The sequence below is a fragment of the Dipodomys spectabilis genome, unplaced genomic scaffold (assembly GCF_019054845.1).
Source record: "Dipodomys spectabilis isolate Male_0828 unplaced genomic scaffold, ASM1905484v1 ptg000026l, whole genome shotgun sequence".
Classification (NCBI taxonomy): domain Eukaryota; kingdom Metazoa; phylum Chordata; class Mammalia; order Rodentia; family Heteromyidae; genus Dipodomys; species Dipodomys spectabilis.
Window position 1 is genome coordinate 13,036,523 of NW_024870703.1, and position 15,358 is coordinate 13,051,880.

The 15,358-nt window shown below is 37.0% G+C and overlaps 1 protein-coding gene across 1 annotated transcript in view; it reads left to right on the top strand.

Moving 5' to 3' along the window:
* Heatr5b (HEAT repeat containing 5B) overlaps window positions 1–14,995 on the top strand; it is a 76,578-nt gene extending 61,583 nt beyond the window's left edge. The window contains exons 31-36 of the mRNA XM_042675478.1: window positions 2,885–3,029; window positions 4,776–5,042; window positions 5,798–6,022; window positions 10,012–10,157; window positions 11,176–11,389; window positions 14,119–14,995. Coding sequence (XP_042531412.1) covers window positions 2,885–3,029; window positions 4,776–5,042; window positions 5,798–6,022; window positions 10,012–10,157; window positions 11,176–11,389; window positions 14,119–14,423 — 1,302 coding nt within the window. The 3' untranslated portion in view covers window positions 14,424–14,995. The remainder of the gene's footprint in view (window positions 1–2,884; window positions 3,030–4,775; window positions 5,043–5,797; window positions 6,023–10,011; window positions 10,158–11,175; window positions 11,390–14,118) is intronic.
* Window positions 14,996–15,358: the final 363 nt, after the last annotated feature.

Here is a 15,358-nt window from a genome sequence, read left to right on the forward strand (position 1 = left end):
GTAGTTCAAAACCAGCCTGGGCAAGAAAGTCCACAAGACTGTTTCCAATTAGCCAGCAAAACTGTTTAGACTGGAAGTCAGGCCTAAGTGGTAGAGCTCCAGCTATTAACAAAAAAGCTGATTGAGATTGTGAGGCTCTGAGTTCAAGCCCAAGAAGGGAAGGGAGGGAGAGAAGAAGGAAAAGAAAGGAGGGGAGGGGAGGGAAGGGGAGAATATGAATTCTTAGGATTGTTTTTAAATTAATATAAGATTTAAGGGCTGGGAAGGTGGCTCAGTGGTAGAGTGCTTGCCTTACATGCATGAGGCCTTGGGTTCAATTCCTAAGCACCACATAAGCAGAAAAAAGTCAGAAATGGTACTGTGGCTCAAGTGATAGAACGCTAGCCTTGAGCTGAAGAGCTGAGGGACAGCGCCCAGGCCCAGAGATCAGGCCCCATGACCAGCAAAAAAAAAAAAGTAAAAACAAATAAGATTTAAGCTAAAAAGGTACTATAGTATTTATTTATTTTTTTATTTTTTATTTTTGTCGGTTGTGGGGCTTGAACTCTGGGCCTGGGCGCTGTCCCTCAGCTCTTCAGCTCAAGGCGAGCGCTCTACCACTTGAGCTACAGCGCCACTTCTGGTTTTCCGGTGGTTTATTGGAGATAGGAGTCTCACGGTCTCTCCTGCCCGGGCTGGCTTTGAACCGCGATCCTCAGATCTCAGCCTCCTGAGTAGCTAGGATTACAGGCGTGAGCCACCAGCGCCCAGCGGTACTATAGTATTTAAACTCAACTATTTATACTATTTCATCTAGCTAGCTATTTGGGGGGCTTAGTAATATAATAGTTTAAAATGGGGAAAATAGATACCTTTTTTAGTTGGATCCTATAATTCCAGCATTGTGAAAATATGCTGACTCCTACTGTAATCATTTACCCATCTGCTTTTACTCTGTGCCTCTTCTACTTCAGACACATTTTAAGGTCACACATTTCAAGCATTATTTTCTAGCCCCTGTATTAGTGTGACTTGTGCTGTGTTTTATATGTGGAAGCATACCTTGAAAATAGAGGGGAAGTACCAACAGAGTAAAGGATGACTTATTAAAGTATATATACCATATGTATATTGTATATTTATATGGTATATATATATATATATATATATATATATATATATATATATATAGTGTGTGTGTGTGCATGCACACATGTGTTTGTGTATACATACATGTATATGTGTATGTCAGTGCTGCGGTTATAATGTAGAGCCTTGGGCTCATTATGCAAATCCTCTACCTCTTGAGCTGTACCCCAACCTAAATCAAGTCTTGGGACTTACAAAAAGGATACGGTTTCCTCTGAGAAAGATCAACACAAACACAAAAACTAGAGTGTAGAAGAGATCATGACAAGTACATGCTGATATTAGAACAGGTAGGGGCTGTTAGATGAGCCTAGACAACTGAGTAAAGACCAAATCATGAAGATTTCTTTAGAGCATGTGAAAACATTTGAACTTTAGCATAAAAAATGATCTTAAAATGTTTAGAAGGGCCCAAGTGCCAGTGACTCACCTCACATCTATAATCCTAGCTACTCAGGAGGTTGAGATTGGAGGATCATAGATCAAAAGCCAATCAGGGCAAGAAAGTCCTTGAGACTCTTATCTCCAAGTAACTATTGGACTTGGAGCTGTGCCTCAAGTGGTAGAGCGTAGAGCCCTAGCCTTGAGCCCAAAAGATCAAGGACAGAGCCCAGGCCCTGGGTACTAGGATGAGCACATGCACACACACACACACACACACACACACACACACACACACACCCTGGGTACTAGGATGAGCACATGCACACACACACACACACACACACACACACACACACACACACACACACACCTTGAGCCCAAAAGATCAAGGACAGAGCCCAGGCCCTGGGTACTAGGATGAGCACATGCACACACACACACACACACACACACACACACACACACACACACCTTGAGCCCAAAAGATCAAGGACAGAGCCCAGGCCCTGGGTACTAGGATGAGCACATGCACACACACACACACACACACACACACACACCTTGAGCCCAAAAGATCAAGGACAGAGCCCAGGCCCTGGGTACTAGGATGAGCACATGCGCGCACACACACACACACACACACACACAAATGTATAGAGGAATGGCATAATAACTTTTATAAAGAACAAGGGAATGGGTAACATTTTCTAAAAAGAAATGTAGTCTTTACTTGACTTTGAAACTTTGACCCTCTTGTACATCATCTATATAATAACATTGAATCGATGGCAGAGGGCTAAGGTGAAGAACACAGGGCTAGGGATGTATAGTTCAAAGACAGACTGCTCAAGGCCCTATATTTGATTCCCAGCACCACAAAAAATAAATAATAAAAATAGATACAGAAGGACAAAAATATCAACCTTGTGGAGGCTAGTTGTGAGGCTTTTTCCATCATTTCAGAGAAATAGAAGTATACTGAGCTAAAAAAAAGTAAATAAAGAAGAAAAAAGGCCAAGATGGAAGGATAAATAACACTAAGGTTTGATAAGGAGAGATGGTTCAAGAAGTAGGAGGGAAATTATCAAAGGATACTATGAGCTCAAATATTTCTTCCCAATGAGAGAATGATTACCTTTGAATAGGAAACTTATTTAAATATGTAAATTATAAAATTCTTCAGCTATTTGGACTTTGAAATTTTATTAGGATAATATGTGACCATTTTGCATAATGTCAGTTTTTATACTGTCCTATATATTACTTTTTGTTATAAAATGTTTTTTACCAGTATATTTTCTCACATCTTAATACTATACATTTGTCTTTTGAATTTAAAATTAATTAAATGTATCTGTATTGGTTTATATAGCTTATTGGTGTTGAGTTGCTGAGTGTCTTACATCGCCTCCTGCTGACCTGGAACCCACCTTCCATACAGCTGTTGGTGACTGGAGTGGTACAGCAGATAGTGAGAGCTGCTCAAGATTATTTGCAGGAAAAACAAAACACTCTAAGTAAGCACTGGAAATTACACTAACTTGAAGTAAATCTTATTTGTATTTTAATCTCCTAAATATTAATGTTAGGATGTTTTTAAAGAATATAATTGGAGCCGGGCACTGGTGGCTCACACCAGTAATCGTAGCTACTCAGGAGGCTGAGATCTGAGGACTGCAGTTCAAAGCCAGGTTCAAAGCCAGCCCGGGCAGGAAAGTCCATGAGACTCTTATCTCCAATAAACCACCAGAAAACCAGAAGTGGTGCTGTGGCTCAAGCGGTAGAGTGCTTGCCTTGAGCTGAAGAGTTCAGGGACAGTGCCCAAGCCCAGAGTTCAACCCCATGGCCGACAAGAAGAGCTACCCTTTCTGCAGCTCATATAGTAGGCACTCTGCTGGAATATAATTGGAAGCCAGATGCCAGTGGCTCACGCCTGTGATCCTAGTTACTCAAGAGTCTGAGATCTGGGAATCCTCAGTTTAAAGCTGCCAGCTTGGGCAAGAAAGTCTGAGATTCTTATCTCCAATTAACTACCAAAAGCCAGGTATAGAGCTACGCTTCAAAGTGGTAGAGCACTATCCTTCAGCACAATAGTTCAAGGATAGCTCCTATGCCCTGAGTTCAAGCCCCCAGAAAAAAAATATAGATATAAATAAAAATATATAATACATGTATAAAATGTATATATATATATACATATATATCTGATGGGAGAACGATCTGGCTGTGGCATGTGTCACCCAATTGATTGCCAGAGTTGATTTGGCTGTTCTGGCTGGCAAAGTGGGTGTCCCCTTTCTCCCTCACCATTCCACATGCTTCCATTGGTCAGAGAGAACAACTTTTGCGATAGAGGAATGGGTCTTGGATCAAGACCCATATATATATGTATATAAATAGCTGTGCTTTCTGCTAGAAACTCCAAACAAGCTCTCAAGAATAAATTACACATTGAAGATTTAGAAATGATTTGCTATCACTAGAGGACGACCAAGTGAAATTCCTGGTAGTTGACCATTTTTCCCCTTTTAAAATATCAATTTCGGGTTGAGAAGGTGGCTCAGTGGTAGAGTACTTGCCTTGCATGCATGAGGCCCTGGGTTTGATTCCTCAGCACTACATAAGAAGAAAAAGCCAGAAGTGGCGCTGTGGCTCAAGTGGTAGAGCTCTAGCCTTGAGCTGAAAGAGCTGAGGAATAACACCTAGGCTCCAGAGTTCAGACCCCACAACCAAAAAAAAGTCAATTTCAAGGCACACTGGTGTTTCATACCTATAATCCTAACTTCTTAAAAGGCTGAGGATCACAGTTCGAAGCCAGGCAGGGGAGGAAAATCATGAGACTCTTACCTCCTGTTATTCACAGGAAAAGCTGGCAGTAGCACTGTGGCTCAAGTGGTAAGTGCTAGCCTTGAGCAAAAAGGGGCTCAGGGACAGTGCCCAGAGTTCAAGTCCCAGGACCAGCAAAAAAAAAAAAAGAAAAAGTTCATTTTATCTCTTCAACTTAGCATGTATTATTCTCAATATGAAATATATACTTAACAAAATAATAATGATTCCTAAGTAAAAAATTAACTATCTGTTGCTTGGAAGAACAGGTCAGGACACAAGACTCCGGCTAGGCAGACAAGTATGCTGACAAAGACATGCAGCATCAATGAGACAGTTACTTGTAAGGTCTTGTGAAGTGTTTGCATAAATATATGTACAGTGCTGTTTATAGACTATTTTTTTCTGGATTTTCACCAAATTATCTCTTCCTTAAGATGAAGATGACATGGAAAAAGAGTCCTGTCCTGTTTTAGGAGAAGGAGGTGACAGTGGTGGCCTCATTCCTGGACAGTCTCTTGTGTTTGCAACTATGGAGCTGCTGATGTTCATTTTAGTACGGCATATGCCACACCTGAGTACCAAAATGTCAGATTCTCCAAGTCACATAGCCACTAAAACTCGGCTTTCAGAAGAAAGTGCTCGTTTGGTGGCAGCTACAGTGACCATTCTGTCTGATTTGCCATCTCTTTGTTCACCTGCTGGTAAAGTATTGATCAGTATTTGAAAATGCATTATATTATAGTAGACAAAGATGAACTTGAATTGCACTTAAACACTTACGACTTTATTTTCCTCTTAAGTCTCAAGTGTAAAATGAGAAGACTGGTCTCTCTTAGAGTTTGTTTACCCGTTAAAGATTATAAAGATTCAAAACCTAAGGTAGTCTTTTCAGATAGTGTTTAAAGAAGAGGAAGAATTATAGCCATAGGAAAGACACTGAAAGTCAACACCTGGGCATAAGGTGGAATTGTAGACTCTTTGTTTTCTAAGCTGGTTGCCATTCATGAGAAAAATGTAAAAATTAAAGAATGACAGAGGAGAGTGATAGCTAAGGTTTAGGAATATCTAAAGGAATTATAGCTAACAAAGATAAGAACTATCTATAGATATGTATCCAAAGAATTGTTCTATGGAAGTGGACTATCCTGGGCTTAATGCACACTTCTTAGATTCTTTTTCAAATGTTGTATTAGTAATAGGTGAATTTTGTATAAAAACAAGGAAAAATTTTTAAACCACAATCCCCAGGTGTAGTGTGACCTGTGCCTATAGTTCCAGCTACTCCATAGGCATTGCTTGAGCCCAGGTGTTTAAGGCAAGCCTGAACAACATGGTGATACTCCATGGGAGGTTGGAGGGACATAATCAGTTGTAAAAAATTTAATTTTTTTATATAATGGAAAGTAATATGGAGCTAAAATAGTTATGAAGTAATCTTATTTTCTTTTTATTTTAGGATGTATGACAATCCTGCCCACTATTCTCTTCTTAATTGCAAGGATTTTGAAAGATACAGCAATAAAATCTGCAGATAATCAAGTTCCTCCACCAGTCAGTGCCACTCTTCAAGGGATTAAAAGTATTGTGACACTTTCAATTGTCAAAACCAAGGAAACTCAAAAACAATGGACAGCTCTAATTCGTAGCACTCTTGCATACATCCTGGAATATTCTCAACCAGGTAACCTATTAATGTTTTAAATTTTACCCTACTAAGATAGCCAGCCCATGATAAACTTATTGAATAACTTTACCAGAAATCTGCTATATAGCATTGAATTAACTCAGAATAGTACTTTAAGGGATTTTCAAATTTGAAATTTAATACTTCTTTATGAACTATCAACTCTTAATACCCTTGTCTTATAACTTAAGTATATTTTGGGAATAAAAAAATATACAATATATACTCAGAATTCACATGTATTAATATATTTACATTTACTTCAAGCTGTTTTGTTCAGGAAATCATAGTACTTGTCCATTATCCTAGGGTACCTTCAAATGAAACTATAATCTTGATATTGAAATGGTTTGTTCTAGGAATGTCCATATATAAATGAGTATATTTCTTTTTTTGGGGGGGGGGTGTGGTCGTGGGGCCTGAACTCTGGGTCTGGGCACTGTCCCTCAGCTCTTTAGCTCAAGGCTAGCGCTCTACCACTTGAGCCACAGCGCCATTTCCAGCTTTTTTCTTTTTGCTTATGTGGTGCTGAGGAATTGAACCCAGGGCCTCATGCATGCAAGGCAAGCACTCTACCACTAAGCCACCTTCCCAGCCCTTTTTTTTTTTGTGGGTCCGGTTGTGGGACCTGAACTCTGAGCCTAAGCACTGTCCCTCAGCTCTTTAGCTCAAGGCTAGCGCTCTACCACTTGAGCCACAGTGTCACTTCTGGCTTTTTTACTTATGTGGTGCTGAGGAATCTAACCCAGGGCCTCAGGCCTGCAAGGCAAGCACTCTACCACTGAGCTACCTTCCCATCCCAAGTATATTTCTTTTTTTGGGGGGAGGGGGGGGAATCCGGTTGTGGGGCCTGAACTCTAGGCCTGGGCGCTGTCCCTCAGCTCTTCAGCTCAAGGCTAGCGCTCTACCACTTGAGCCACAGTGCCACTTCCAGCTTTTTTTTTTCTTTTTGCTTATGTGGTGCTGAGGAATCGAACCCAGGGCCTCATGCATGCAAGGCAAGTGCTCTACCACTGAGCCACCTTCCCAGCCCACCGAGTATACTAATATATATGTTACTTTAATAAATGTACTTATCTATTAATGTGTATATGTATTACATAGAGTGAGGTAAATTGCATAATATATAGTTACTTGTATTGTTAAATTCCTGTAAGTAATACAATATTTCTGTTTTTATTCCATCAGTAACTTTTTAGTTCTGCTAATGTGGGTGCCTAAAACTCTTGTTCACCTTTTTAACTCCTACATAGCTTTTTAGCCTATCTTTATTAATTATTACTCATTCTCCTGTCATTTTGGATTTTTTTTTGCTATCTTTAATTTTTCCAAATTGTGAACATTGTTGCAGTAATTATACTTATAGATTCCTTATGCATGTGTTCTTAAGAAATTTCCTATAAGTGAGGGCTGGGAAGGTGGCTCAGTGGTAGAGCGCTTGCCTTGCATGCCTGAGGCCCTGGGTTCGATTCCTCAGCACCACATACACAAAAAGAAAAAGCCGAAGTGGCGCTGTGGCTCAAGTGGTAGAGCACTAGTCTTGAGCTGAAGAGCTGAGGGACAGCGCCCAGGCCCAGAGTTCAGGCCCCATGACTGGACCCAAAAAAAAACAAACAAAGAAATTTCCTATAAGTGAAATTGACATATTTTACCTTTATTTCCATCAGACATTGCCAAATTGCATTCCAGTATAGGTATATGCATTTACACTGATACCAGTGTACAATAATCTCTCTTGTTCCTTGTCCTCATTAGTACTTGGAACTGTCGGGATTTTAAATTTTATATGTGATTGGTAAATGCGCTACCTTACAGTTTGAATTTATATTTCTCAATTTCCTCGCATATATAAACGTTTTTCATTTTGTTTTGAGGGGAAATTATTGTTTATATTTTTGTCCATAGTTCTTCTGTGCTTGACTTTTTCTTTCATTTTGCTTTTTTGTTGTTGTTGTTGTTTTGTTTTTTTGGGTCCGGTTGTGGGGCCTGAACTCTGGGCCTGGGCACTGTCCCTCAGGTCTTCAGCTTAAGGCTAATGCTCTACCACTTGAGCCACAGCGCCACTTCCGGCTTTTTTCTTTTTTGCTTATGTGGTACTGAGGAATCGAACTCAGGGCCTCATGCATGCAAGGCAAGCGCTCTACCACTGAGCTACCTTCCCAGACCCACATTTTGCTTTTTTTTTTTTGATCCAGTCATGGGACTTGAACTCTGGGCCTGGGCGCTGTGCCTCAGCTCTTCAGCTCAAGGCTAGCGCTCTACCATTTGAGCCACACCGCCACTTCCGGCTTTTTTCTTTTTGCTTATGTGGTGCTGAGGAATCAAACCCAGGGCCTCATGCATGCAAAGCAAGCGCTCTACCACTGAGCCACCTTCCCAGCCCTCATTTTGCTTTTTAATGTAGATTTTAACAAGAAAAAGAAATGTTAAAGTGCTATATCTATATATGTACATGTAGATTGATGGATAAGAATAATCAGGGATAGTTGAGTTTTTTAATATAAATATTACTCTAATTTTTGTTGGAGGAATCTAGAATTACTGTTGCATTTTTTCAGTTTTAATGGAAGGCTTTTATATTTTATCAAGCTAGTTTATAGAAAGTGAATTTGAAGTTCTGTTAGTAGAAATAACATATAAAATAATAGTCTATCTAGAACTATATTCTCAAAAGACCGTCAGTTAGGAAGTGTTTGGCTTATGGACATGGAAATAGTTGTATAGAAAGTCAAGCAGAGCTCTTAACAAGAAAAGCATCAGAATAAGTATTTGCATTCTGAGAATTAATTCCTTATTGTAAGAGCTGAGATCTTCTACTTAAAAATAAGTATTTAAATGAGCACACCAACACAAGTTTTTTGGGTTTTGGTTTTTTTTTTTTTTGCCAGTTCTGGGCTTAAACTTAGGGCCTGGGTACTGTCTCTGATCTTCTTTTGCTCAAGGCTAGTACTGTACCACTTGAGCCACAGCGCCACTTCTGGCTTTTTCTGTTTATGTGGTACTGAGGAATCAAACCCAGGGCTTCATGCATGCTAAGCAAGCACTCTTACCACTAAGCCACATTCCTAGCTCCAAACACAAGTTTTTGAGAGTATGAATTCTCTTAAGATTGCTGTAATTATTTTCTCATATTGAGAAACCCTTATTTTCTCATGTTGAGAACCTTTGGTTTCTTCTTAAATAAATAAATTTCAAATTTTAAAAAAGTTATAGAATAGCAACATTTTGGTTTGCCCTTGGCCTAGATTCACCAATTATCATTTTGCCACACATGCCATATTATTCTCTGTGCAATCCATATATAGAGTGTGTTGAAGTCATCATGATTCTTTACTCCAAAATCTTCATAGATATCTCAAAGGCAAAGTCATTCCTTCAGAACTACAGAAGAATGATCAAATTTAAGCAATTTAACATTGACACAATGCTATTATTGTTCACAAGTAAATCAGAAGTTGGCCTTTATACAACTTTTTTCCAGTTAATTGTTCTATTGCTTTAGTCATCTTTAATTTGAGGAAGTGCCTCAGCCTTTGTCTTTTATTACATTACATTTTTTTATGAATGCAGGTCATCTATTTTGAATGTTTTAAAATTTAATGTCTTAATTTTTTCTCTGTTTAGTTTCAATTTTGATTTTGAGTTTTGGCAGGAATAATGTTGCTCTTTCTTATTATTGAGAATTAATTTTAGTATCTCTTAAGATAGTATTTGCCAGTGGTTCTCTACTATAATGTTCCATTTCTCCCTTTTGTAATTAACAACTAATCTGTGGAGAGACATTCTTGAGTCTCTATTGTTTTCTTCCTGGTGGTCTTAGTATCCATGATGCCTGAAGCATTTATTACTACTATTGTTCCAAAATTATGATTTTTAATCTATTCTTTTGGAGACTTTCATTGCTATAAATGTTGAAGGGAGTTGTCCAAGATTAAAATTTCAAAATGGTTTACAGATAGCACATTGCTTTCATTTTTCCTTTTCAGAAGATTCTGTGCCTGATGAAGTAAGCCTCCTAACAGCAATTGCACTCTTCCTGTGGTCTGCTGGTAATGAAATAATAGGAGTTCAGTCTTTACAGAATGGCTGCATGAACAGATTTAAAAATGCATTAAATTCGTGTGACCCGTGGGTAAGTTACACTTAAACATTATACTTTATCAGAAAATTTTTAACTGATTCATATTAAAATATATTTATAATGAAAACCTAAGAGTTTACAGTATAAATTTTAAGTGGAAAACCTGGAAAAGATCACTATATATTCACTTACTATTATCTGAAATACTTGATTAGCCCTGACATTGATGAATCTGTTATATTTTTCAACATTTATTTCAACAATACCAAAGATGTTAAAAGATAAATTTACATTTTTACATGTTTTAATGAGCCCATTGGAAACTGATTTATTTAGAAAATGTGCTTTGGCATTTTGATGTTGAAGTCTAAACTAATGATTCTCAAAACATGCTCCATATCAGGGAAAAAAATCAGTTGAGAAATACCTTCTATACTAGCTTCCTAAATTAGTCTGCAGATTTGTGGCTGAGGGATCTTGGAGGTCTACTGTTGATCTGTACTTTTAAGATATTCCCTAGGCATTTCTGCTGTCCAATAAAGTATAGTGATTTATTTTCTGTCAAAGGACTGAAATAATTTCATTTTATCATTCCTTCTTAATCTTGAACTTTTCTTCCTTTTTGTAAAAAAAAAAAATACCACAGATGTCCAGTTTATTTAATATAAAGTAGAGCCACTGGGAATTTCTAGGCTTTAGTAAACTTAAATTTGTATAAACAATTATCTCAGGATTTTGAGGTATGGAAACAATGTGTTTTTATAGCTTTATTTTATATTATTCCTGTATTAGCCTTCTTTACCATGTATTAGGTTAGAATTGGGATGATATGATTCCTGAATTGTATAAGCATGAAGATCTGGTAATTAAGATGTTTTTATTTCTTTTCCTTGTAATTTAGTTAGCTTATTGAAAGCTCCATTGTTCTCTTTTTCTCTAAGTGGCAAAATAGCATTTTGATTTTTGTCTTGCAGTGTCTTCTTTTTAGTAGATAAGAAGATGCAATGTGATTTCAGAACAAATAGGAGCAATTACATATGTTGATTGATAAAGTTATTTTCTTATGTAGGTTCAAGCCAAATGCTACCAACTCCTCCTCTCAGTCTTTCAACATTCCAACCGTGCCCTCTCAACACCCTATATCCATTCACTAGCTCCAATAGTGGTTGAAAAGCTAAAAGCTGTTGAAAGAAATAGACCAACTAGTAACACAGAACTTTTAGCTGTTCAAGAAGGAATTAAAGTTCTTGAAACATTGGTTGCTCTTGGTGAAGAACAGAACAGTAAGTATTTTCTTATAAAAAGCTACTGGTTCAAAATGTAGATTTGTGTTACACAAACACACAACACAGACACACATACACACACAATTTGGTATTAGACACAGGTTTTTGCAGTAGTACATTTATCAAGGAGCAATTACTGTCTGAAAGCATAATGTTACTACCATAGGTATTGAGTGGATTTATATTTATTTTTTATGAACAAGAAGGCATAAAGAATTACTAATGGTATTTCAACACACTGATTTCCTAGTTCTTTAAGAACTAGGAAAAATAAAGTTGAGAAATAGATTTTTAAAATAGTACTATCTACTCTTTGTTACAGTTATAAAAGCCTTACAGTAAAGACAGCCAGATAACTGTGAATAATAAACATCCTTATTAAAATACCTCAATACTTGGTGTCTTGAAATTATTTTTTATTGAATGGAAAGCTACCACATTTATCTATGTAACTAGAGACTTATGCAGCTTAATTTATGCATACTAAAATTTTAATTGTAGAATAATATATTAAACTAATGTCTTATGATTGAGCATTAAGCTGTTTATAATTTTCAGAATTATCTTTCCTATCTGTCTTCATGCTAAGATTAATTCTAAATTAGAGCATCTGTTCAGAAGCTGTTTTCAAGTCTAGTCACCTCAAAAATAATTTTTAAAGTAGCTGAGTATGGTAGTATATGCTTATAATTCCAACCACTGGTGAGGTAGAAGTGGGAGGATTGTAGTTAGAGGCCAGCCAAGCAAAAATTGTGAGACCCTACTGAAAAATATAAACTAAAAGCAAAATGACTGGCAGTATGGTTAAAGAAGTAAAACAGTTGCAAGGCCCTAAATTCAATACCTAATACTGCCTAAAAGGAAAAAAAAACTATAAGAAAGTAATTTCAGTGTGAAGATTACAGAATGCATTAGGGTTAGACCTTACATCTATGAAATTTATTTGTAATTTAATTATGTAAGCCAGGCATACCAGTGGTCACACTTGTAATTCTAGCTACTCGGAAGGCTGAGATCTGAGGATCAAAGTTCAAAGCAAGCTCAAGCCAGAAAGTTGATGAGATGCTTATCTCCAGTTAACCACCAAAAAGCCCAAAGTGGAGCTGTGTAGCTTAAGTTGTAGGGTACTGGCCTTGAGCACAAAAGATGTTATACAGTGTCCGAGTCCTGAGTTCAAGCCCCCGGACCAATACACACACACATATACATTTTTTTGTTTTTAAGAGCACTGGTGGTTCATATCTGTAATCCTAGCTTCTCAGGAGGCTGAGATCTGAGGATCACGGTTCAAAGCCAGCCTGGGCAGGAAACTCCGAGAGACTCTAATCTCCAATACACTGCTAGAAAACTGGAAGTAGCGCTGTGGCTCAGGTGGTAGAGCGCTCACCTTGAGCAGAAGAGCTGAGGGACAGTGCCCAGGCCCTGAAAAAAAAACTGAAAAAAAAAAGAAGCATTAATTTGCTTAACATAGGCCATAAAATTTCTGCCCAAATAATCTACAGTCTATTACTAGTTTCAACTATCAATGTTTCCAAAACAACTTTTTTTTTCTTGATTGTCCTAATTTGGACACTACATCTAGTAAGATTTCCCTCCTTCCTTCCCTCTTTCCTTTCCTTCTCTTCCTCGACCTCATACTTGGAGATTTGCAATCATGCCCTGATTCATACTAAATACATGTGCTATCACTGAGCTACACTTTCTTTTCCATAATTCCTTTTCAAATTTCTACTACATTTCCATTTTCCTGTAAAATTTTTCAAGAAAAAAGAACAGTTGCAAGTGGATTCTTAAGACAATTTTATGATTAAATACAGCTTCAAACATTGAAGTTACCTTCTGTGAATAACATAGCTATATAAAATAGTTACCTTCTGTGAATAACATAGACATATAAAATAATAAAGAGAAGTCTAAAAATGTTGCCATCAAATTCACAGTATATATTCTTTTTTGTTAGTATCCTGCTAATCACCATATTCGTGAAAGAGATTAGTTTGCCTTTTTTTTTCTCGTGTTGCTGGAGACCAAAACAAGTGCTCTTGCCAGACAAGCATTGTAACATTGAGCTTTACTCTAGCCCTACCGTTGTTTTTGCAGAATGTTTAGCCTTAGATTTATTTTGTATTTTTTATTTTGGGGGGCTTGAACTTAGGGCCTGAGCACTGTCTCTGAGGTTCTGTGCCTAAGGCTAGTGTTCTACCACTTGAGCCACACTCTACTTCCAGATTTTTGCTGGTTAATTGTAGATAAAAGTCTCAAAAATTTTCCTGCCCATCTGGTTTTGAACTGAGATCCTTAGAGCTCAGGCTGCTTAGTACTCAGTAGCACCCTGCTGGCCTTAGATTTTAATTTAACAAAAAATGAAAAGCTAACCTCTTATTCTGTCTCTTAAAAGTCTTGCTTATAGGATAAAACATTTGTAAAGTCAATCAAAGTCCATTAAATAATGAAAAACCATGCCATTGCTTATTACTGATTCATGTCACCAAGAATGCTACAAATTGGTCTGATTCGAAAGTTGAAATTACAGTGCTTTGGTTACCTTTGATTGATACTTGAAAGTCATTCATTTATTTCAGGAACATTGTTGAAGCCTTATTTTCTATTATGCTATAATTATACAAATAATATGTAAGTATATTCTTGCTATGAAAACTCACAAGCCCTATACACTGTCATTCACTCTCAAAACAACCCTTGCTGTTGTCTTTGTTTATTCACAGGAGTCCAGTTACTTGCTCTTTTAGTTCCCACTTTGATCTCTTACCTCCTGGATGAAAAGTCTTTTGCCTCAGCAAGTTCAGCTTCCAAAGATCTTCATGAGTTTGCACTCCAGAATTTAATGCATATTGGACCTCTATATCCACACGCCTTCAAGACAGTAATGGGGGCTGCTCCTGAATTGAAAGTGCGTCTAGAAACTGCTGTTCGAGCAAGTCAAGCCAGCAAAGCTAAAGCAGCTGCCAGGCAGCCAGCCCCCACCACACAATCTACACCAACAATTAAGCTGAAAACGAGTTTTTTTTAATATCACTTTCAATTTATTTTTATTTATATTCCATCTAATTAGTGATAACCATAGTATCATTCCAAGCTGTATGTTCTGTCTTATTTGTATATTAGTATTCTAAAGCTTCCAAGTAGGCTAAGTGAAATAATGTTCACACCATTACTGATTTTTAAAGTGATTTTTCAATCATGTATGAATTTATTTTCTGTATCATTTATATAATTATTCTATATTTTGTTTTCATTTTATTTATTCATTGGGTTCTTTTTTTAGGTGCCAGGGATCCAGACCTAGTTTTGTTCATGCTAAATAAGCATGCTTTGTACCCATTGAGCTATACCCTTAACCCATAATTCACTTATTTTTTAAACATTGAGCCATGGTCTTTTAAAGTTATATGATGAAAAATGTAATTGTATCATGTAGTTGGAAACCTATGGGTATTATCAGGGAAAAATAGGTCAAAGTTTAGCATTTGTCATGAAAAATTTAACTGAAAAAAAGCAGATTTTAAATTTGGAAGTAGCCTAAATGGTAGGGAATCTGTTTCATGGTGTATATATTGTGAATAAAATCACATTTTCTAACCATTTCTGAAAATACTTTTATCTTTCTGGTGGATCTTTTAGCTTTCATATTAAATTACTTAGGCTTGCGTATGTTTTGGCTGTTAACTAAAATTCTCACTTAAAAGTCCATTAAAATGTTTCCAATGTGGTAAAATGTTCTACTTTCTTTAGTGGCTAAAATTTGGCCTAACTTGTGTCTTGTAATTAGTTTTAGTCATCAAATATGTTTTGGATGTGTAGAGTATATAAGATATGAAGCAAAAGTGCTTTGGGGCATACAAAAGTGAATTAGTTGTAATTATAAGTATGCAGGTCTCTGATGCAGTGGGAATTTTACCACACAAAATAGATAACTGATTAAATGAATGTTTACCACAACATTTA